The 25,342-nt window shown below is 40.0% G+C and overlaps 1 protein-coding gene across 2 annotated transcripts in view; it reads right to left on the bottom strand.

Moving 5' to 3' along the window:
• NELL1 (neural EGFL like 1) overlaps positions 1-25,342 on the bottom strand; it is an 812,822-nt gene that overhangs the window by 596,181 nt on the left and 191,299 nt on the right. For both annotated transcript variants that reach the window (XM_036932730.2, XM_036932731.2), the window contains exons 10-11: positions 16,126-16,199; positions 10,157-10,256 (exon numbers count right to left, since the gene is read on the bottom strand). In XM_036932730.2, the coding sequence (XP_036788625.2) occupies positions 10,157-10,256; positions 16,126-16,199 (174 nt within the window). The remainder of the gene's footprint in view (positions 1-10,156; positions 10,257-16,125; positions 16,200-25,342) is intronic.

Raw genomic sequence — 25,342 nt, 5'->3', positions numbered from 1 at the left:
ATGTGTATCTATCAAACATGCTATGTCAGTTCACAATGCAGTGAGTTGAGTAAATTTTATTTTGAGGACAGTGAAGGGCCCAAGACACAAATCCACCTAATGTCAAGCCCCCTTTTGTTAAGCCTGACCCACTGTGCCAAAAACACATCTTTTAATTAATCTACATCTTTATTCAAGTAATATTTACCCCATGTCAACTTGCCTTTCTGCATGAGTGAATAACCACTTACTCTATTTATAGAGCACCTATTATTTTGTGTACCGAAACACCACGTAAGCTTCTAGAGTCAAAGCAAAGATGTTTTATATATATTCTCTGCCCACAAGGAAACTGTCAACTGTAAGGGGAGATAAGCCAAATAAAGAGGTAGCATGAATAAAAGACAATCTATGTTAACTGAGATGTGAGCAGTACATACTGTCCTAGTGTTTCAAAAAAGTTGAAATCACTTCTAGATGGTACAGATATAGACCTAGGTTCATCACAGTTCTAAAAATGAGAGTAGACAAGACACAAATCCTAATGAGTGGAACAGCACTCCATGCCTTGAGAAAGAAGGTTAAATTTGGACAACCTCAATCTGTCACAAATATGATAAAATAATTAACATTTATTGAACACATACTTTATGCCAGGCACTCACTGTAGTGTTTTAATGTTTTAACATGAATTATGTCATTTAATTCTATTAACAGCCTTATAAAACTGAAATTATCTTTGTTTTACAGTTGTAACAGCTGAAGCTTGGAGAAGTTAGTGCACTTATGCAAGGTACACAGAGCCAGAACCCAGGTCTGACTGAGGTCAGGGATCTTGATGACTATGTTATTCCACTGTCCTCCCAAGAGCAAATTCCTAAGCATTGTATAGTCCAAAGGATAAAGAAGATAGCCTTTTTGCATATGTTACATAAATTACAACATAGGTTTCTTCTCATTCTCAAAATACATCTATTTTCTGCTAGGTAATCCCAGATATTCTTAACAAAAATTCCTATTTTAATTAGTCCAACTTATTTAAGTCAGGGTCTATGTCTGATTCATTTCTTTCAACCAAGTCCTTCCCAGACAAGGATAGTTGGTTGGATGGATGAATGGCTTATAGATGGATAAATAGACAGGCAGAAATATGGGAGAGTAAATAAGTGAATGACTAGATGAATGCATATCAGTGGTATTTGGTGACCTTCAAACAACTGGAAGGCAAAGATGACTGGTTTGTTAGTTGCCATTTTCATTCTTTAAACATTTTTTTTAGGTATAATTTACATACCATAAGATCCTCTATTATAAAGAAATAAAAGAGGAAAAGCTATAACATACTACATAAATACAAAAGCTTATGAAAGACTGCTATGAAACATTACACAGCAACAAATTGGATAATGTAAAAGAAATGTATAAATTCCTAAAAGCACACAGCCTTCCAAGACTTAAAGAAGAAAGAGAAAACCTGAACAGATTACTGGTAATGAAATCAAATCAGTAATCAAAAACTCACAGCAAACAAAATGCAATACCAGATGGCTGCAGAGTTAGATTCTACCAAACATTTAAAGGAGAATTTGTATCTATCCTTCTTAAACTACTACAAAAAAGAGAAAAGGAAGGAATGCTTCCAAATGCATTCTATGAGGCCAGCACTACCCAGATATCAAAACTAGACAAAGATACAACAGAAAAAGAAAATTTCAGACCAATATCCCTAAGGAACATTAATATAAAAAATCCTCAACAAAATATTAGCAAACCAAATTCAACAATACTTTAAAAGGATCTTTCATCACAATCAAATAGTATTTATTCCAAGGATACAAGGATGGTTCAATATCCACAATTCAATCAACATGATATGACCCATTAACAAAAGAAAGGATAAAAATCTTATGATCATTAATAAATGTACAAAAAGCACTTGGCAAAATTCAACCACTTACGATAAAAAAAACTCTCAACAAAAAAAGTGGGTATAGAGGGTACATACCTCAGTATAATAAAGACCATATATGACAAACCCACAGGTAAATTCATACTCAATAGAGAAAAGCTGAAAGCTGTTCCTTTAAGATCAGGAATGTTCACTCTCACCACTTTTACTCAACATATTACTGAAAGTCCTAGCCACAGCAATCACACAAGAAAAAGAAAAGGTATCCAAATTGGCAAGAAAGAAGTAAAAGTCACTATTTTCAGACATGATACTATATAGAGAAAACCCTAAAGACTCCACTAAAATAAATGAATTTTATTAGAATAAATGAATTCAGCAAAGTTGTGGAATACAAATGTATAGGAATCTGTTTCATTTCTAAACACTAATAATGAACCAGCAGAAAAAGAAATTAAGAAAACAATCCATTTAATACTTCATCAAAAAACAATAATAATAAAATAGCTTAAATAAACTTAACCAAAGAGGTGAAAGACCTATACATTGAAAACTATGAGACATTGATGAAATAAACTGAAGATGACACAAATAAATGGAAAACTATACCATGCTAATGATTGGGAGAATTAGTATTACTGAAATATCTGCACCAACCAAAGCAATCTACAGATTCAAAGCAATCACTTTCAAAATACCAAGAGAATTATTCGCAGAGCTATAACAATAATCCTAAAATTGTATGAAACCACAAAAGACTCCAAATAGCCAATGCAATTTTGTAAAAGAACAAAGCTAGAGGTATCATGATCCCTGATTTCAAACAATACTACAACACTTTAGTAATCAAAACAGTATGGTATTGGCACAAAAATAGACACATAAATCAATGGAACATAATAGAGAGCCCAGAGACAAACCCATACTTACTTGGCCAATTAATCTACAACAAAGTAGGCAAGAATATACAATGGGATAAGACAATCTCTCTAATAAATGATGATGGGAAAACTGGAGAGCTACATGTAAAGAATGAAACTGGACCACTTACACCATAGACAAATCACCTCAAAATGGATTAAAAACCTAAATGTAAGACTTGAAACCATGGAACTCCTAGAAGAAACCATGGGCAGTATAAACCTGAACGTAAGTCTAAGAAATATTTTTTTGGTTTTGTCTCCTCATGCAAGGGAAACAAAAGTAAAAACAAACTGTGACTATGTCAAACTAAAAGGCTTTTGCACAGTGTAGGAAATCATCAACAAAATGAAAAGGCAACCTACTGAATGGGAGAAGTTATTTGCAAATGATACATACAATAAAAGTTAATATCCAAAATATATAAAGGACTCATATAACTTGATATCAAACAAACAGTACAATTAAAATATAGGCAGAGTATCTGAATAGACATTTTTCCAAAGCAGATATACAGACGGCCAACATACATATAAAAAGATTTCCCTCATTTATGGAGTATATCAATGAAGCAAAACTGAAGGAATTAAACAGCAACAGACTTACAGACTCCAAGAAGGGACTAGCGGTTACCAAAGGGGAGGGGTGGAGGAGGGTGGGTAGGGAGGGAGGGAGAAGGGGATTGAGGAGTAATATGATTGGCACACATGGTGTGTGGGGGGTGATCACAGGGAAGACAGTGTAGCACAGAGAAGGCAAATAGTGACTCTGTGGCATCTTACTATGCTGATGGACAGTGACTGCAGTGGCATGTGGTGGGGACTTGATAATATGGGTAAATGTAGTAACCACAATGTTTCTCATGTGAAACCTTCATAAGAGTGTATATCAATGATACTAAATTTAAAAAAAAGAATTTAAAAAATCTAAATATGATTCTAATAGCCAGGCTCCCTCCATGACTGCCCAGCCATGATTTCACTGACCAAGGATCATTCAAGGACGGCCAACCCTGGCCTGAGGAGAGCAGTACTCAATCAGCATGTGGATTTTCTAGTCTCTGACATGCCTTCAATCTTTCCAAAGGAACAAAGTTTCTTTCTTTCTCCAGTACATATTCCAAGTAGCTGCTTGGGCACTCAAAGTCAGAAGAAGAAATAAGTCATAGCCCGACAGAACACCATCCATGAAGAAGATACCATGATGAGTGTGATGCACTTGGAGCTCATGCTCAAGTGGTGATAATGAGCAGATGCTCAGCAAAAAGACACACAACCTGCTGAAATGAAATTCCAAGTTTTACTTGAACCACCTCCTCAATTTTAGTTCCTGGAAGATACCACTCATTCATTTAGCAAATATTTAGTAAGAACCTGCCATGTGCTCCAGCACTGTTCTTAGGCAATAGGGATTTTTTTAAAGTGCCATAAACAACAAACATCTTCTCATTCGTGTCACACTCTAGCAGGTACAACTCATTGTGATAGAGAATGGGCAAGGTGCTCCAGGGACCTATCACAGAGAAGGGTCTCAACACAAGTATTGAAGAGGAGATCTGAAGGATGAATGAGGCTATCTGGACAAAGGGCAGGAGCTCCAGACACAGACAGCAGCATGTATCGATGATCTGTTTGAGGAAATTAAGGAATATAAATGGTGAGGTCATACTTTTTCCTCTCTAGTTGGAAGCAGTCTAAAGTTTGGACTTCCCCTAGTCACCCTTTTTCTGGAATTCTGTTGCCAGTGAAAAGAACAATGCCTGTAAACGATTTGCCATCTTTAAATCCATTGGCCTAATCTGCATATAATAAACTCTGCCGATTGTAGTGAGATCCCCCACAATGCCTCTCTATCCTTTATAGTAAAACCACCCACCCATCCTGCTTTATCACTGGCTTCAAGAGCCAATAACGGACAAGCATTTTTATGATTTACTACTGTGTCTTCTTCCACAAAAAGAAATTAGGACGCCTGACCCTCAGGCAGGACTTGGTTCCTCTAAGTTTTATTCCACATACAGGACCATTGGTTGCCCTCAAAGTCCTACCCCCTACTGCACCCCACCCCCAGCAGATAAGGCTGGTTGCCTTTGGAATGATGTTCCCAGACAATCTGAAAATGCACTCCAGATTCCTCTACCTTAACTCAAATCCTAGAAAGCCAAATGCCTTGCCGATCCTGTGGCTTGCCCAACCTTGAAAGCCATTGAAGGAGCACAGGCGTAAGTTCAGTATATGCCATATGCCTCACTGGCATGGAGACAGCTCCACCCATGGGCTGACTAGGAGGGATATGGCCCAAAGATCATTTATGAAAACTGGACACCCCTATGCACTTTAACCACCAACTTACATAAAATAGAAGACTGGGCTCTTGAGAAGTGATGACATTCTTACCTTCTTATTGACCATGGTTAGGTCATCAGGACGGGCCTGTTAGAGACTAAGCTCTGGACTCTCACATGTTCTTAAAGAGCAACTGGTTTCTTCTACAGTTGTCAACACCTAAGGTTTTCCCACCCAAGACAGACTGACCTTAGTTTCAGGTCTTCTCTCTGGGGCAACGTGCCTCCTTCCAGAGACTCCCTGGGCCCTGATCCACTGTTGCACCCTCAGGCCACAGACTTCATGGACTCCCGGAGACTGTACTCTCCTTCAAATGCCCTCTCTTCCAGGCCTCAACAGCTGAATGTATAGCCCAGTCTTCCCAGGCCATTTTAGCTCATGGCTGCAGGGATTTCCATATGATTCCATCCATCAAAATGCAGGGCATGTGACCCATCAGCTCACTGCCAGTTCTTTTATTTAGGCCATAAATTACATTCCCATCAAATGCCTCTTTTCCAGGCTTCTTTGTACCTCTAATACCTTTAAGTCTTCTCTCTAAAACCGTTTCAATTATGAATTCACCTAAAATAATGAGGAAGACTAGAAAAAAAATCATGTAACAACAGGACTCTTCGGGAGGATTTAATTGAAGGGCATAAAATCTTAAATAGTGCAAATAATCCCAACTCATTTCAGTCCAGGCCAGATGACAAGGCAAGTGAGCATGAATTAAAATTACAGATAAACACATTGTGAACAGATGTCAGAAAGAACTTTTTCCCCCAACACTGAAAGTCTTAAACGTGCAGCAAAACCCTCCACCATCACTGGAGACTTTGAAGATACAATTAGAGTCAATTACAAAGGGAATAAAACCCTGAGGAATATGTCAAGGTTTCTGGGATGGGCCAAATGATCTGTGTGTTTTCCTGCAGCAATTTGGAGAATGCACGGTCAAGATCGTTGGCTTTCCTCCCCCTTTTCACTGAGAGCGCTAGCAATTCATAAGCAATCTTTTTCTGCTAGAGCTACATCCACACTCTTATTACTTCTTCCGAGGCAGGAACGTAGCTGTCACTTGGGTGTCCACTCCCCCGTTTCCACCTTGCAGCCTCACACTTCAGGCAGACAGGCTCCTGCAATAGCCATTACCTTAAGGTAATGATGAGGGTAAGCAAATTCCATGCTGCCAGCACAAACTGTCCTGGGGTGTCAGGGAGATGCTGCAGCTATGACTAGGGCTCTTCTAGTGCCTGAGATCTTGGGCCTGAGCATCCATTGGTTTGATTCTTTGTACAGGTGTCTTTGTAGGTCTTTCCCTGAGGGCGTCCTGGCCACACCAATAGCCCTGTGGATTTAACCACCTGCTCAGTAGATTACCTTCATTTTTCCCTACAGGGCAGGGGACTTAGTTACAGCATTTGGCATAACCTAAGAGAGGAAAAGGCAAGGCGTCTGAGCCCCTGGTCTGGATACCAGTTCTGCTGAAAAAAGGACACAAGTCAGCCAGAGACTGTCACTCTTACTCCAAGGTCTTAGGTTTAATTCACACAGAGAGAAAAACTCAGTGTAAAGCTACAGTTTACACTTCTCTCCTTGACACATCAATGGCCAGGGTTGGAGTGGGTGGGTGCAGAGACCATATTAGAAAATGGGCATGACTCAAAAAAACATCAGCTTCATTATTAAGCCAACAAATTATAACTTGGAAAAATAAGTTGTAACTCAGCAAAATGGGTTTTCACATGACTTCACATATGAACTACACAGAGCTTATTAGCTAGTACTAATTTCATCGAAAGTCACTGACATGAAAATAATAGGAATATCCTATTGGTAGCCCCATATTCTCATCTACCTTGTCACCTACATTTAAGAATCAATCCATAAAATGTGATCACTAACACAAATGCTTGCAAAAGAAGTTGGAGAGCTTTATGGATATTTCTATAAGCAACCAATTAGGGTCAGCAAGTAAAACGCATTCAGTGCTGTCTCAAATTCTCAAGTCTAAGCCTCCTCATAGGTAGGGCAGCTCATCCAAGTCCTAATAAAAAACCTTGGAAATAATCTTGGGAAATTTCAGTTCCTCAAACAGGCATGAGAAAGGTTTTGACTTAGACCTCAAGAAATGATACTCTCGTGGGGCAATTTTACTCGGACTAATGGCTTGATATTCACAGTAAGACAGAGAGAAAGGAAAAATATGCTAACTGAAGGGCCTTCAATGCAGGTATTGAGCCAAAGTCACACCCCTGTGCTCATCCCTGAAATATGCATTTCAGGTTATCAGAGTCCCACCTCTCTGCTCACTTGTTGCCTACCAGTCAGTAGACCATCTCAATCCATAAAGCAAATGGTTCAACTTTTCCACCTACAGAATAAAAATTACTTTACATAGAAACTGAGTGTTTCTCACCTTTTCATTACTTTCTGTTTTAGAGAAAGGGGGATCGACTGAATAATATGCCTTAGAAGAGGCTCATGGGGCTTTCCATGTCTTGTCAGAACAGAAATTGTCCAACCCCTCCTCCTCTTGCAAGACTCCACTCAGCAAATATGAGCACAGAGAAAAAGGTAAAAGACAAATAGAAGTCAAAGAGGAAAAGTATTTCCCACAACACTGTGAGATAGTGTTAATGCTAGTTCTAAAGATGCTTTGGGAAATCAACTGGAATTAAGAGATACAGAGCAAAAACTCCTGGAGAGCACTTTGTGACAATAGACCTTTGAACTCCTCTTGATTGATTTTTTGTTAATCGTCATATAAATTTTATGTTTCATGAAAAAGCACATACTTCACTGCCCAGACAAATATGCCTTTAATTTCCTGATCATCTGATGTGCACAGCAAGCCCAGCATTTGGACAGTGGGCTGGACATTCTGGGCTCTTCTCTGCTATGGATCAACAGAGGAGGAGGTAAGAACAGAAAGTGGTTTGAAAGAGCCTTAGTCAGAAATAATGCTTTCTTTACTCAGTGCCTGAATTTGGAGATGGGAGTAAATAGGAAAGACATAAGCAAATCCATACACCCGAATGACTTAAGCCACTCCCCATGAGAAGGCCCCACTGTATCTTTTCTAAAGACCTGCTCCAGTTCCTGTCAAAATGTAGAGTTGTCCAAGAGTATACATAATTCACTCTCTCACACACACACCCCTCCCAAAATCCATCAGCTGCCAAATAAAAGAGCTGGTAGTTTCCTGGCTGAGAAGGAAGTAGGTAGAAGACAACAGTCACCAATTCCCCAGATCAGCCCTAGCTGTGGACTCATCTACGAAGCCTATCCCTACCTTGCATGTTTCTCAAAGCTGAGCCAGGTTGGTAAAGCCACGAGACTGTTGGCACTGGAGACCCTGAGGGAGTCTACTTTTCAGTGGGATGTCACATGCCTCAGCATCTTCATTGGTAAAGAAGTGCTTGCATTCCAGAGACGTGCTAGCAGAAGCTGAGACACCCAGTCTATTGTAAACTGGGTCAGAGCAATGAAATTTCTTCTGAATTTCTGGATAATCAATGATTCTGCTCTAATGAAGCCATGAATCAGAAAGGATTTGCATAAACTGAGTCCAACTTGGTGCCTCAACAAATAGCAAGTGACAGACTATGCATTATATTATAGGACCTACCTAATGACCCCTTTGGTTACCAATAAATGCAACCCTCTGAAAAGTCAAGTCAATCTTTAGGTCTTTCTAAAGAATCCTAGCTCCAAATATCATTGTAACCATGAAACCAAATAAATCAGGGTAGATACTCTGGTGGCATGGTTAGTCTGTCATTGATTCAAAGAACTACTCTTGGCTATCAATGCACTGTTTTCCTAGGAATTTTACCAAAATATAGCTCTCTCGTGACCATGCAGAGAGAAATCTCAGCCTAAGCTGACAACACTCCATGATAAAGTAGACATTTTTATATTTTATATTTCAGAAGGCTCTTGAGCTGGGGGGTCAAGAAATTATGGGCTGTCACCTGTTTTTTATAAATAAAATTTTATTGAAATACAATGACACCTACTTATTCATTTACCTATGGTCTGTGCTTCTTTTGCAATACAATGGCAGAGTTGAGTAATTGCAACAGAAAGCTTCTGGTCTACAAAGCTTTACCTGTTTACTTTGTGGCCCTTCCCAAAAAAAAACCCTTCCAACTCTCGTGCTAGAGAAAAGAGAAAAAAGTAAAATACAAGTAGGCTGAGCTAAACTACTGTGCTGCTGGCTTCTTAACTTTAAAAAACTTCAAAGGTAAGCCAAAAAGGATCTAACTCACTGGGTATTTGAGAATGTGGACAAAAATTTGTGGTGGATATAGTTTCAAAATAATAGCTGTGAGTTTAGCTGGATTTGTTTTGTAAGACTTCAAATAAATTTTAGGTTTTCCTAATCCATTTAATTTTGCAGGGTGAGAAAGAAGGTTCAGAAGAGAAGTGATATTTGATCTGGGGTTTGAAGAAATAAGAACAAATGTGAGAAAGAAGGGAATTCCAAGAAGAGGAAGCAAACAATTTCTGCCCTAAAATTAATCATTAGTTAGAGATTCCTTCTCTGAAGCTCTTTTGCTTGCAGGAACAATAAAGCTGCATACAATGTATGAGTAAGGATTCACTATACATCATGCTCTGTCAGATAACGGAATTTGGACCATGGAAAGAGCTGCAAAGAATCCTTCCCAATCCCACTCATGAGAAAAAATGTAATAATAACAAGAATGATTACAGGAACTATCATTATCGTTATTATAGGAACTATCATTTATTGAACACTTATCACAATCTAGGCGTGATGCTAGGTCCTTAGGCACTATCCCACTTAATTCTCACAGCAGTCCTCTGAAGCAGATACTATTATTATCCTCATTTTGTAATTGACAAGACTATGACTAAGAAAGAAAAATAGGATATGCAAGTTTCTAAGCAGCAGAGCCAAGATTTGGGCCCATGTTTTTATCAGTCTTCAGTAAACCCTCATGGCCCTCCACCCGCATCCAAGCACAGCCCCACCACCAAGGTCGCTTACCTCTGCAGACACTGCAGCACTGGCTCTCTGGGAGAATGTGATCCTTTTCTGAGCAGTTCAAAGGAGGGCATGCTTCTGTGATTTTTACTAGAACTCCACCCTGGAAGCCGAATAATCAGGAAACAAAAAAATGTTCATATTTTTTAGCCGACGATACAAACATATAATGCTAATTGTTAACAGCCTGCAGTGATAACAAGCTGCAATAATTAACAGCACTCCCAGGAATTCCACAATAATGACAAAGTTGCAAATTAAATTGATGTGACTCTTGGAAGAGAAGGCAAATTTCCCTTTCTATATCAAAATAGCATCAGTCTCAACAAATGATGTTTGAGTCCCTTCTGTGTGGCAGAAGATCACTAACAGTAGCATGCTGGTAAACTTTTAAGTTGACTATTGGATGGGGGAAGCCTGGTTTGGAGGGTTTGCTGATTTCTGTGGTGTAAATACCCTGATGATGACCAGTTTTGAACTACCAAAGCATCAGTCATCAGAGTAGGAAAATTATGTACAATGAGCTTTTATGAGCTTTAAATAGCCACTTTCACTACTCCACTGCATTGCAAGCACTGTGAAGCCAGATAAGACATCTTCCTTGCCCTTGATGAGCTCACAGTTTTGGATTGAGAGAGAAAAAAAAAACCTCTTAAATTAGAAACCATAGTACAGTACAGTGAGCCCTAAAAACTGTGCTCTAATTTAAGGTATGATAATGTGTCACAGGAGAATAACTAATTATGCCCAGATGGGGACAGATTTTAAGAAGATGCCACGTTTGAGGAAACTTGAATATGAAATAAGAGACTTTCCCAGCAGAGGAAACAGACAAGAACCAAGGTATATGGGTTTAAATGAGCTGAAAGAGGGTTGGTTAGATCAATATTGGATTTTCCCTAGGTACATATATAATTGCTTACAGTAAAATTTTAAGTATTCAGCAGGTGAATCTTTATGATCTCACTTCACCAAAGGTCCTCTTTGTTGACATTACTAGCATCTGTATTTAGTTATATTCTGAATTTTTTTATAGTCCATTATTACTACAAAAAAAAGGTTTGAGAATCCCTTATTTTATCTAAAATGTTAAGTTTCTCTCTCCCATTCTTAAGAGGATATTTAAGTCAACCAAAAAGCAAGCTTGAGAAAGAGTGTCCCATTTAAGGCTATAAGGTAATTCTCAACGGAGATGAGAGAATAGAATGGAGCTGGATAGGATGACACTGGGTTTCCCGTCTCCAAGAGGCCATCATTCCAATGGCCTCTTGGTCCACAGGTTTGGCAGGAACTCCCTTTCTATCAGTCACTTCCATTCTTAAATGTGAGCATACGCATAACTTCAAATGGTAAATTTGATTTCCAACTACTCATCACTTGGAAACCTGCACCACAGCTTCCTCTCCTTTCTTATAATTTTCAGCCCAGACAGTCCAGCCTCTAGCACTCCTTGTATAGTTTTTTCTCTCCCCCTTTGTCCTTCAGTTCTCCATCTGTCCCCAGTTACCTAGACCCCTTGCTTTGCTCCTGACTCTCTGAAAACTGGTCCTAAGATCGGAGAATTGATCGTGTTATTCACCCACAGGCCTCTCTTTAGCTACATTCCATTCTCATCCCTGAATCCAGGCCACACTGGGTTAGCACAGGTCTTGAGGTCCGTGTGCTTATCTATCACTTGTACCTTAATTTCTGCAACAGGGAATCAAACCAATTATTACAAACTGAAAGATGTTAATAACCTTACTATCAGGAACATAAGCTAAAGGCAAAGGAAAATACAATGCTTATTCACTTAGCATTGTTGCCCTACTTCTACCCTTCAATATTCATACATGTAATCATTACCTACTGCCTCCCTTGGCAGACCCTGTAGGAGCCCTTGTATTCAGTTGGGTGCGCATCCCCCAGGTCCTGAATGCTTTGCTGCTAATGGCTCACCCTGCCACCCTCACAGGGTTGTCCCTGGGCTCTAAAGCCACTTTGTCCATGCAGAGATCCAGAAGTTACCTACAAAGTCCCCATCACCCACCCCCACAGCCTGTGACTGACAGGTAGGGGAGGTGTTTTTCCCCTGAAGGGAGACAGCAGCTGGGCAACAACTTATGCTCCAGAACCCCTGGTGGAATTAGGCTATGGAATCTTGCCTTTCATCTCAAATCACACCCTTGCTCAGCTCCTTGCCCTTCCCCATTCTGCATCCCCCACCCCCTTGCTGGTTTCTCCTGAGAGCACTACCTTAATAATATCACTGTACTGAAACCCTTAACTCATGGCCTGCATCTAAGAGAACCCAAACCAAGTCACTAAGATAAATTTCACTCTTGCTGTCTAAAATCAAACTGTGAAAAGAGAGGATCTCTAGGAGGTGAGATTCTGGAAGGATTCCCATTCTCCTCCTTACATTTTTCCCTCTGTGCTTTAAATCCTATATCATGAGTATATATTTGCTTTGGCAAAAAAAAAAAAAAAATTAAAAATGCTAGAGCTTAAATAATCACTCATGAAAGGTTTTTTTTTTTATAAAAAGGGCTTGCTTCAACTGGATCAATCAGACAATTCTAATCAACCTTTAACATATTTAATGAGTAAGATCATAACTCTGAAAGTTTAAATAGACAAACTCCTCTGCATGAATTTGAAGATATTAAGAACTATGATTACAGTAGCATTAGTGCCACCAAATCCATTTAGTCCAGCCACATAATTAAGCACAAATATTTTTTAACTTTATTTTCAAAACTATCTCTAGTAAGAAGTACCTGATAATTAACATTTTCAAATCCTTGTGATCATGGTATGTTATTTTATGACCCCTGTTGGTAGAAAAATACAATTCTTCTATTCTTTCTCATTTAGAAAGACTGTTTCCATGTCATTGGTCAAATATTAATGCTTTCAAGGTCTTCACTAATCACTGTGCTTCAGCCTGAATTTCTACTAACAAAACTTGAAACTTCAAGTCTAAAAACTGTTGTTGTACTAAAGAAATCTTGCAGGATAACAATATAATAACTGGATAGAATTGAGCAGAACTGTTAGAAGAGTTTATACATCTTGATTTTTAAAAATCCATACATTAACTCCTACAAACACTTGGTGAAAATATATTAAACAAGTTTTTTCTTGTCTTATTGGTGTTACAGAAGCCTTAAAAGGGTCTCAGGAAAATGGAAATGGATGAATCTCCAAGCAGCCTTTTGTAAATTGGGGATCTGGATTTGAATCACAGAACACAGAAAATTATTTAATTATTCATTCAATTCCCCCAAGAGTAGTACTTAATGTAAAGCCATTTTAGATGTCTAGGCAAGCAGTTAGTTCATTACATAAAACAGGTGTTATAGGGCATTAGGGCTTAACATGGTGAGAAAGGCTGCCGGGGAGGGACCTGAGGTCACCCAACCTACACCCATCACCCTCTCTCCTGCTGACAACATCCATTACGTGTGTCCCAAGGTTATTCTATCCCCTTTTATAAATGCTACTACCTTAATCAGGGGAATCAATGAGTCATACATACCCTAACCAATCTGGTATTGTTAGACCGAAAAGTGGTAATTTAATCCTTCTGAATCTACCCTTCTGAAATTCAGAAATGAGAGTTATTTCCAAATAAGCCTAACACCATCAGCAGTGGCAGCAGGGAGGCTGAGAGAGAGGAGCCTTTGTAGGCAGATCACACAGGTTCAGATCCTAGGTAGCTCACTTACTAGCTATGTGACTTTGATCTTGTGTGCCTCTCTTTCCCCATCTGTAAAACGGGGATAACAACATTAGCTACCTCATAGGGTTATTATGAGATTTATATGCAATAATATCTTTGAAATGTTTTAAATAGTGTCCAGTAAATACTAATGCTCAAGAAATGTTAGGTACTGTCATAACCCTTCTTTCTGTACACACAGTAACCATTTAATAAATAACTATAGAAAGAAAATAAATGAGTAACTTTTACAAAGAGGATGAAATTATTCACACACACACATACACACAAACCACTTGTGCAAAGAGAATAATCTGTATGCCCCAACTTCTTTCTAAATTGTAAAACCAAAAACAGTAGAAGATGAACTAAAGGGTATGGAGCATCTACAAAGTGTCATGACAATCATAAGTGCTATTCAAATAAGCTGGCATTTAAATCTAAGCCCCTATCTTCTAGAGATCTCAACTGGTGTCTGCCTTGATCCTCCCTAATAACAGAAATCGAGTCATAATTGTGACCCTTGCAAGTTTCACCCACTGCTTCAAAATGTAACGGAGGTTGCTACTTGTAAGTGACAGATACATGGAAGATACTGGGATCACTGGCAGAATACACAAAACCACCTTCAGTCCTCCCAGCTTCCCCTGAGGTAGGAGAAAACAGGAAGGGATTTAGAATCCAAATCGTCTCCCTTCCCACAGTGAAACAATATACAGAGAACATGACATCTGTCTCACATTCAGGGAGGACATGTATGGACATGTGGAATAAGAAAAGTTCATGTTTACTGAGGACTTACTTTGTGACAAGCGCTCTACCAAATTCTTCACATGCTTTATCTCATTTAATCTGCCTAACATCCATGTGTAGTGACGTACTGACTCTTGGTTGGAGACCAGCCCCCAAACTCCCCAACTCTCAGATCTAGGAGCCTGTCTTGGTCACGAGATCACACAGCCCTTGCTGTCACACCATCCCTGCCTCCGCCATAGACTAGGTAGTGTCTACACCGTACCCACTAGTGCAGAAAGACCACCATACCTGCCTACCAACCAAACTGTTGGGACCCACAGAGTCTCTGGCATTCTCAGTGGCAGCCAAGACAGAGGGAATGGGAAATCCAATAGGGGAGGTTCAAGGGAGGTAACCCCTGGGCAGGTTTTGGCCAATGAGAGGCAAGAGGCAGGAAAGAGCCTTCTCTCTCCCCCAAACCCCATAAAGAAGTGGATTCAAGCTCCTTGAGAGTGTCTACAGGTCTCTAAATGCCTCACTCCCTTCACTCTTTAAAACACATTCCTTTCTTTTCCCCAGAGGTGTGAGGAAAAGCAAATGAAATGACACAGGTATCAGCACATGCCAAGATGATGATGGTCTATTCTGAGACACAGGGACTCCAGGCAGTCTCTCTGGAGATGCCCCACAAAGCCAGCTGTGCTCTGCAATGGACCAACGTGGATCTGCGCCCCCTCACCCCCACCCCCGCCTCTCCTTCCTCCATCTCGCTCTTGCATTCTCGGATAGCATCGAACCCATGTAACTACAAGGCTAGCTCCCACACTTTATCCACCACTCTTTAAATATTCCCTCCCTTCCCAGACCACCCATTCCACCTCAAAGCACTCTATCCCTGCATCCTACTTTGTGCTTTTTACATAGAATTTGGCATATACTGCATATTTATTTTCTGTCTCCCCCACTAAACTGAAAGTTCTATGAAGACAGAACTTTTGTTCACTGTTGCATACCCAGAATCTAGTGTAAGGTTGGTACAAAGCAGTTGCTCAGTGCCTGTTTGCTGAATGATTACTGAATAAGACCTCTGGTTCTACACATCTTATTCCAAGAAATACATGGAAGGCAGCAGGCGGGAGACAGATGCATATTCTAACATTTCATCAGATACCTGGGAGTAAAGATGGCATGTCCATAGTCAGTATCACAGAGTCATTTCTCCAACACAACTCAAAGCCCTTCCCCAGGGCCACTTGCCAACCTCCTGACTCATGGGAGCTGCTATCTCCCTTCCCCCTCTCACATCCTTCCCTTAATAACTTCTCCCAAGGCTCCCTGAGCCACAGCCAACCACAGGCTAACCACACAGTGACAGTGGCTGGGACCTCCCCACCCTATACTCCAGGCCACCACAGAACCCTTCTTCCCAGAGACCCACTCAGTTCAACATGCTTCACTTCATAATCCTATCCAAGCCCATTTATCTATCTGTTAATCCCCTACAAGTGACAGGGACCGCAAGATTGAAACTTACTCGGCATTCCCGACAGCTCTTGGTTAAAATCCTCTGGCCTTCTGCAAGGACTTTTCCTCCATAGATACATTTTGCTGTAATAAAACAGAAAAATGGATTAGTCATGTTATGCAGCAAAATGACCTCAGAGGTGCCATCCAACTACAACAGATTCCACAGAACACAGTAGGTCAAAGGGGACTCATATACGTTCCATTTTATCAGAACCTCAACCACAGTGCAGAAGGGTGACATTTTTCCCTCATGTAATCATGGGAAGTGTATGTCATTAGCCCATCTATTCCTGAAAAGCTCAGAGACAACTGAGAAATACAGGCCAAGCCAGTAAAATGCTATATCAATGTACTAGAGAGAGTGCCTTTGGAAAGGCGAGCTTAACAGACTCATCGGGAGGGCATGGAATACAGATAGGCCTTGCAGAAAAGTGAAGAGAAGCATAAACAGAGCTCACAACACTTAGTTTAGATTTCACTGGGACTCAGTCTTCAAGTCAGCTTGCTGACTCACTTTTAAGCAAGTGCAGAATATATTAATTTGATATGACCCAATGTGTCTCTCCAGTTTCTCCAGCCACATCAGCAGAACAGAGAAGTGAAGGCCTGATCACCTCTTCTCCTGCACAGATGAGGACCTTCTAGCTCTAGTCCTCAGGAGAAATGAAAGCATGCAATCAAAGAATCTCTACCACTAACTCACTGCCTTATAAAAGTCACCTCACCTCTCAGAGCCTCCATTTCTGTACCTATTAAAAACCTATTTAAAGTTAATTAAATTTGATGGTTTCCCAGGACTACACTCTTCCAACTCTCACAGAACGTCCAAGTATGAGGGAACTTAGCAATCAAGCTGTCCGATTCTCTCTTTAGCCACAGGAAGAAGAAAACCTAGAAAGAGTGGCTTAATATCATGGTTCCACAGTGGGTGCTGTGGTGTGCTACTCAAATCCTCCTCGAGGGCCAAAGGACACATTCCTGCAGCTGCTGGGACAATTAACAACCAATATCTCTCAGTTGAAAGTGATCTAGAACTTGACTGAAGAGAACCACTTTACCCAAGGTCAAGTCCCCCAGGATGGCCCACATTCAGTGAATGGCTGATAATGGTGATACAAAGTCCTGGCCTCTTGCCTCAACTAGAGATAACTCTGAAAGGTCATTCCAGCTCCAGAACTCTCTGAGGTATTTGTTTTAACTACATTGTGTCAATCTTCTGCCTAATTCTGCTTCCTTCACTATCTTACTCCCACTCCAGAACTGATCTTGATCGGTCAACTTCCCAATAAAGTACAAGCAAATCTCCCCTTCAGTCTGCAATAGCTCACCTCTAACTCAAATCTGTTCTGCTCTAGAATCTACTCATGGAGAATGGCACCAGCATCCACCCCAGCACCCACACTCCACTACTCGGGGTCCTTCTAACCACACCCTCTCACTCAACTCCACGTCCATCAGTACCCAAATCCTAGCAGTGCTCCAACAAGCTTCTCAAGTCACCCTACTCTTGTCCATTCCACACCACTTATTACTGTCTCTGTTTAGACTACCACCATGTCTCCTCTTTGGTATACCAGAATTTCCTCCATGTTCTGGTTTCAGTCTTATCCAGTCCTTCTCCATACAACAGGCAGACATATTTTAAGTGCAGATATGAGGCTCTGCTTTAAAACCAGTATGGGTTCCTAATGCCCTCAACATATAGGTCCAAAGAAAAATATGGTCCAAATTCCTTAATTCAGCACACAAGGTCACTCATGTGGCTCCTCCTTCTCTCTCAAGCTTCATAGTTCATCCATTCCCATGCCTTCAATCACCCACTCAAACATCCACACCTCCACACACACTAACGGTGCTTTCTCTCCTGCTTCTGTCATTCGCATACACTGTCCTCTTCTCCAGATACACTCAGCCTTTTTCACCTTCTCCTGGCAACCTCCCATCCTATATACCCATCAGTTTCAACTTAGGCCTGACTTCTTGACATCAACCACTGGTCAACTGCCCTCACTCTGGGCTCCCATTGTACTATGAACCTAACCATAACACAGCACATACCACATTTTATCTCAACTGCCCATTTCATTACACATATCCCCTGCTAACTGTACCCTTACAGAACCCCTCCATGAGGGTAGGGACTATGTCTATTTACATCTTTATCTCCAGCCCCAAGCTCAATGTCTCTCTGGGCTTATTGTTAGTAATAAGTAATTTTAGAATTAATGTGTCTTCAGTCAATAGCAAAACCCACTCAAATTTCTTAATTTCCAGGTAAGAGTTCTGCTATTTGATATAATTTCAAACATACATATAGCAAGGGTTTTAAAACAAAAACAGCAATGACAAAAGTAAAGAATCAATACAATTTTCTAGATCAGCCTGTTCTTCCCTTCATTGAAAAAAAAATTATTCCTTCTCATCTTTAATGCCTCAATTTTCTTGATAAATTAGTTGATCTGACTCACTGGTCCTAATGATAAACCTGGATTCCCCAATTTACTTGCATGGGGAGATCACATCTCCAAGGGCCTGAATTCCTGTCTAATAAACTCTCTCACTCCCAAACGCAGCTGCTGCCACACTGGCGAGATGGCTTGCTCCAGAGAGACAGATCTGCTAAACGCACTCCTGTCAGATCTGCCATCTGCACCTGCTTCTTGGTCCAGGCTGGGAAGCAAAGACTTTTCTTCCTCATTTTGCCCCTTGCCGCCCACACAGTGCACACTTGCTACCCTGACCTAAGACATTTGCCAACTTGCTCTCCCTCTCAGACTCATTCCAGAATTCCTCCTGAGATAGGAATGTCTTACTATTTACATTCTCACCACACAGGACAGGCACACATCCATCCCTCAAACCCACCCATCTGGTATAAAAATTAAATGACCACTGAACTTTATGCCCTTACACAGCAGGGTGCAATTCGGGGCTGCAAATGATTTCAACATGAGGCTGCATGCCTTGGCCACTGGCAGCTCTGGCACTCACGCAGGATGCGTGTGTGATCACAACAGCAACAATCAACTAAATTATCTTAGGTCAGCTTTCGGGGTCACCACTGGAGGTCAACAGAATTCCCCCTGCTTTCTCATTCTCAACCCACTTCTCTGACAGTGCCCCTCCATCCTTCCAGCACCCTCCACACACCTAAGATCAGTCCACATCATCCAACCTCTGGATCTACAGTCAACAGGCTTATTTTTGATGTCTGAGGAAATTCAGGCATAAGGTGAGTTGGGCCCTGCTGCCTTTGGCGAGGACATCTGGGACTCCAGTCCAGCAGCTTTCAGTATGAGTAGAGATGTAAATGGATGCCTGAAGCCCTTCACATCACACTTGGGGACATGCATACTAGAATATTTCACAGTGTCAGACCATGACATTGAAACCAGATGCCAACATACACTTCATGATGTCAGAAACAGACTGGGGATTTAGAGAAATAGTTACGCAGTTGTATCTTTTTGCACCCACAGACATCAGGCCCTTTAAATTCGGACTTGATTGTTCTCATGCAATGACTGGACACTTTTGCCATCTGGGTGCACACTGAATAAACACTCATCAGGTCTGAGTTGGCACCCCTGTCAGATGTGGATATGAGGCTGCTCTGTCTTTATTTAGCTATCTGTGTACACATTCCAGCCATCTCTTGGCACTCAGAAGCTTAGAATATCAAAATCAGCATCCTGTATTACGCTTTAAAGGAGAGTGGCAGATCTGAAAGGCTGAAGCCCCAAGGATCTATCCTCCCTCAGAAAGCTGATTCACAGACCTGGCTTCAGATACCACCTCTCTGAGCAAGACGCCCACATCAAGCTGGTTGTCCCTCAGGCATCTGCAAACCACGTACAGCAAACAGAATGTATCACTCCCCCGAACTGCTTCTACCACCTGCCTTATTTCTGTTAATCATACTGTGAGTCTCCCACCGGCTCTTGTTCAAACCTAGCAACTTCTCCCATACAGATGCTCTGTCTCTGATTCAACTGCCTTGTGCAAAAAAAAAAATAAAATTGCTTAGAGTTTCTACTCATGTACCAGGTCTTTGGCTGTCACATCCATCCCTTCCTTTTCATCTTCCCAGGCAATGCCTGCCTATGGACCTTATCACCTTCACCTGAAATATGTCTGCATTCCATACTCAGCCACCCTGTCTCTTCTCTTGATAAAATGGACTTTGTAAAAGCCCTTCCTTGATTATTTCATGTTACTTTAAAATCTTGCTTTTGAATACCAAAACAAATACTGTGTTTACTTGTGATTTTTGCAAATGAAATTCCCTTTGGCAGGTGTGTTCTTACCCACTCTGTCCACTTGGCAACCTCCTATTCATTCGTCAACACCCTACTTAGCTATTCCACTACGAAGTTTTTCTAATATATGCACACACAAGTTTCTAATAGAGTTAATCACTCCCTTCTGTGTTCTACCTCTTGCATCATGCACACATTACACAATGCTCTGTGTTGTAACAAGGTGGTGCATTCATCACCATGGACAGCAGAGGGTAGGGAGATAGGTTAAGAGCATCAGTTCCGGAGCCAGACTACCTGGGTTTCATTTTGGCTCCATCAAAGTCAAGACCTTGGACAAGTTACTACTACTCCCCTCCATGCTCCACTTCCTCATCTGTAAAATGACGATAGTAGGCCTATGCCTTTGAGTTGTTCAAAGAATTAAATGAATTAATACACGTAAAAGGGCTTTACACAGTGTCTTCCACAGAACTGCATGATCCATATGGGCCTGCTCGCTGTTATACTGTCAACACTGCTGAGAATGCTGAGAGAGGAACCTAAGTAAGGATGACTGAATGAATTCAATGGAACATGATTAGCATCACCCATCCCCAGACCACCTTTGCAGCTTTATTTCTTACCTTAACTTCTTACTTTACTTCTCTTACTTTATTTCTTACTTTAACTTATCACCTACAGGAACCATTGGTTATCAAACAGACTATCTCCCTCTCCTTCTACCACATCTTTTTCTTTGCAAATGCTGTTTTGCATAGCTGAAGATTTCCTCTCCATCCTCCTCCCTCTCTCTCATCTCTGATATTTCTCAAATTCATCTACCAAAAGAATACAGATTCCACTACACCACTCTCTGGAGATTCTGATTTATCAGGTCAGAGCAGGGCCCTGAGAACCTCTAGCTTAAGAAGTTCAACAGGTGATTCTAATACAATAGAACAAGCACCCAAGAAATGCTTGAGGAATGACACTCCCACACCACTTCCGGAACTCCCATGCCTACAGCTAGGAATGCAAAAGGCTCTCCTGAATTTTCCCTGATGCCTCCAAAACAGAAGAACGCCTTGGTATCAGGTCCTGACCCTCTGCCATGAAATCCACCTTGTTCTTAGAGACAGCCCGAATGTCTGGGCCTCTCGATCAAAACAGAAGGACAAACTGCTTTTTTCAGGCCATGAACCGAGACACAAACACTTAAACCAAGTCCTTCCTATTTGCAAGTGGACGCCCTCGTCTGCAAGCGCTGCAGATCCTGAGGCCGTGACGGGGGCACGAACACCTAGCAGACAAAACGATTTTCTCTGATGTATTGGCTCCTTTTGCCTAAGCCGGATCCATACCTCTTCTCAGAGTCCCCAGAACACTGCTTTACCCAAGCCCAGAGGGTAGCTTAGGTACCCTTATCTAAAGAGACAACCTACATAAATATTCTCTATCCTTTTTCTGATGTGAAGATACTTGAAACTTCTAGAAGTTCTACCAACTAGTGTTGGAACTCTGCTTCATCAGTCCTCATTCTCCTGCCCTCCATCCCACTGCTCAACCCAACAACAGTCATCTTCGAGGGGGCTAGAAACATTTAGCTTGGCTTCAATTCATCCAGGGCCCGCCACCAACATCCCCTACTCCCCTGAACACCCTCCCACAAGCCATTCATCTGTCTTCTAATTATGCCCCATCCCCATGCCCAATGTGATTGCACTTACCATTCTGGACACTGTAAATCACATATCTAACTTGAAAGTGAGCCCCCCAAAATCGAAGGGGCTTGTTTATCACTATTCCAGGCACCAGCACTTGGTAATTGCTAATAAATATTCTGTTAAAAACCCTAATTTATTTGAATTACCATTTTCTTAAGCTACAAACATTTCAAACTACCAATCAGAGTTGAGAAAATGAGTACGCCCTACCTAAACTGCTATGAATTCCATACAAGACAAAAAGCACACCCACATTTTAGTTAGCCTGGGTGTCAGCACCTTGTTAAAACTGGGTAACTTTCTGAAATATTTTTTTTTTAACTTACAACTCTCAAATGAATTGGAATAAAGAAAAATGACTGCCTCACACACTCCTAGTGAGAGAATGATTTGATAATATATATCAAGGGCCTTGAAAATGTCAGTCTTTGGCCCACTCCTTTACTCTGCAGAATTCTGAGAATATAAATACAAAAACGTGTTTTCTACATGAGACATGTTATTGGAGAGTAATTTGTAATAGTGAAAACTAGTTAAATAAATTATGTAATAACCAAATAATGGAACACTATAAAGCTTATTAAAATGGGGTTATAAAGAGGATTTTAAAACATAAGAATACACTTAAGTGATAATGGTGAGCCAAAAAAGTAGGATAAAGTTCATCTTGACAATAAGATCTCAACTGTACACAAAGTAGAAATTTTTAAAAAACAAAATCAACTAAAATTTCAGAAGTGGCTGTTTCTAAGTGGTGGTATTATGAGAGATTTTTCAATTACCTTTACTCTTCTTTGTGATTTAAAATGCTATACAACAAACACACAGATTTTATAATTAGAAAATCAAAAGGTTTAAACACAAACAACTGAAGGAATCATCTGCTCTTCCATGTCCAAACAACTTCTTAGAGCATTCACAGAGCTGTCCAGGGAACTCAAAAGAATGGAATAAAAATCTAATTTTTTAAACAAATTGCCAATAGTTTTTCAACCTCTTCCCCTTCTGTTATAAAGAATATAAAAATTAGAAAAAATTATCTGTACCTACTGAACACTACCTTTCCATCATGGGATCAAAATATAAAATCTCAACATCTAGGCACCTGAGCTTATCTGTATTGCCAGACTTGACTTCCAAAAGTAATTAGAACAGAAACAAAGTTTCCCTTTTTAGATGAACTTCAAGTATGCCCTCCAGAATGATGGGTGCACAGTGCCAACCATAAAAGAAGGAATATTCCCAAATTCTTCTTGAAAGAGTGCAAGAAATGTGTAGGCTGGTCTGACTAGACCAACTAATCCACTTTCCCTGTCATATTAGGTGACATGATGGCAAAAAGCTAGACCACTGTGTTTCGAAGACATAGTAATGTTGGTAGTTTTGGGGAACAAAAATGATTTTGAAAATTATTCTTAGAATGCTGTACTTCTAGACTCTCCTTTTCTATAGAAAAGACTACAGGCTTTGTAGTCAGACAGAAGTAGTTTTATATTTCACCTCTTTCACTTACCAGCCTCACCATGTTGGTAAATTAACATCCCTAAGCATCCTGTAAAACAGGGATAATGACCCCCACCTGACTTCTTTAATGGGCAAGCAAAGCCCATAACGAGAAGAAAATTATGAAAGGAAATTTCACTAGTAAAGCAAACATTTAGTAAAGATAGGAAGTTAATCCCTTATAAAGCTGGTGTGAAGGTTAAAAGAAAAAAGTAGTAAAATCAGTTACAGCTATAAAATACAAAATAGGAAGATATAAAATATGACATCATACACATAAAACAGAGGGGAAAGTAAAAATGCAGTGCTTTTAGAATGTGTCCAAACTTACACAACAAGCAACACAGGCTGCTATATACATAGGACGTTATATATGAACTTCATGGTGACCACAAACTAACAACCTATAATGGATACACAAAAAATAAAGAGAAAGGAATCTTACTGTAATACTAAAGAAGGCCATCATGAAGGGAAGAGTGCAAGAGAAGAAAGGAACAAAGAAATTAACTACAAAAACAAATAGAAAACAATTAACAAAATGGAAGTATATACCTATCAATAAGAACTTAAAATTTAAATGGACTACATGCTCCAATCAAAAGACATAGGGTGACTGAATGATTAAAAAACAAGCAAGACTCATCTTTATGCTGAGACTCACTTCAGACATAAAGACACACAAAAACTGAAAGTAAAGGGATAGAAAAAGACCATGCAAATGGAAGTAAAAAAAAATCTGTGACAGCATACTTGTATCAGACAAAATAGACTTTAAAACAAAGACTATAACAAGAGACAAAGAAAACATTGCTTAATGATAAAGGGATCCATCCAACAAGAGAATAATACTTGTAATATTTAAGCACCCAACATAGGAACATTTAAATATATAAAACAAACATTAACAGACACAAAAGGAGAAACACAGCAGTATAATAATAGTAGGGGGCTTAAGGATGCTACTGACATCAATGGATAGATCATCCAGACAGAAAATAAGTAAGGAAACTGTGGCTTTGACACATTAGACCAGATGACTTAACAGATACATACAAAACATTCCATTCAAAAACAGCAGAAAACACCTTCTTTACAAGTACATGGAATATTCTCTAGCATAGATCACATGTTAGACTACAAAAGAAGTCTCAACAAATTTAAGAAGATAGAAATCTCATAAGCACATTTTTCCACCTACAATGATATGAACAGAAGTCAATTACAAGAAAAAAAAACTGGAAAAACCATAAATGTGTGGAGGCTAAACAACATGTTATTAAAAACCAATGGTTCAATGAAGAAATCAAAGAGGAATTAAAAGAAAAAACTTGTAAGACAAATAAAAAGGAAATATAATGGTTCAAAATCTTTGAACATAGTAAAAGCAGTTCTAACAGGGAAGTTTATAGTGATACAGGACCATATCAAGAAATAAGAAATTTCAAACAATCTACCCTGACACTTAAAGGAACTAGAAATAGAACAAAGCCCTAAGTTAGTAGAAGGAACTGACATTTTTTCCAAAGAAAACACATAGATGTTTTCTTTGGAAAACATGAAAAGATACACAACAGCTCTCTCTAATCATCAGGGAAATGTGAATCAAATCCACAATGAGATATCCCCTTACCACCAGTCAGAATGGCTAGTATCAAAAAGACAAGAAGTAGCAAAAGTTGGCAAGGATGTGGAGAAAAATGAATCTTCATGCACTATTGGTAGGAAGGTAAATTGGTGCAGCCATGATGGAAAA

Source organism: Manis pentadactyla, chromosome 9, assembly GCF_030020395.1.
Source record: "Manis pentadactyla isolate mManPen7 chromosome 9, mManPen7.hap1, whole genome shotgun sequence".
Taxonomy (NCBI): domain Eukaryota; kingdom Metazoa; phylum Chordata; class Mammalia; order Pholidota; family Manidae; genus Manis; species Manis pentadactyla.
The sequence above is the reverse complement of the archived record's forward strand: the minus strand, read 5'-3'. Positions and strand labels throughout refer to the sequence as shown.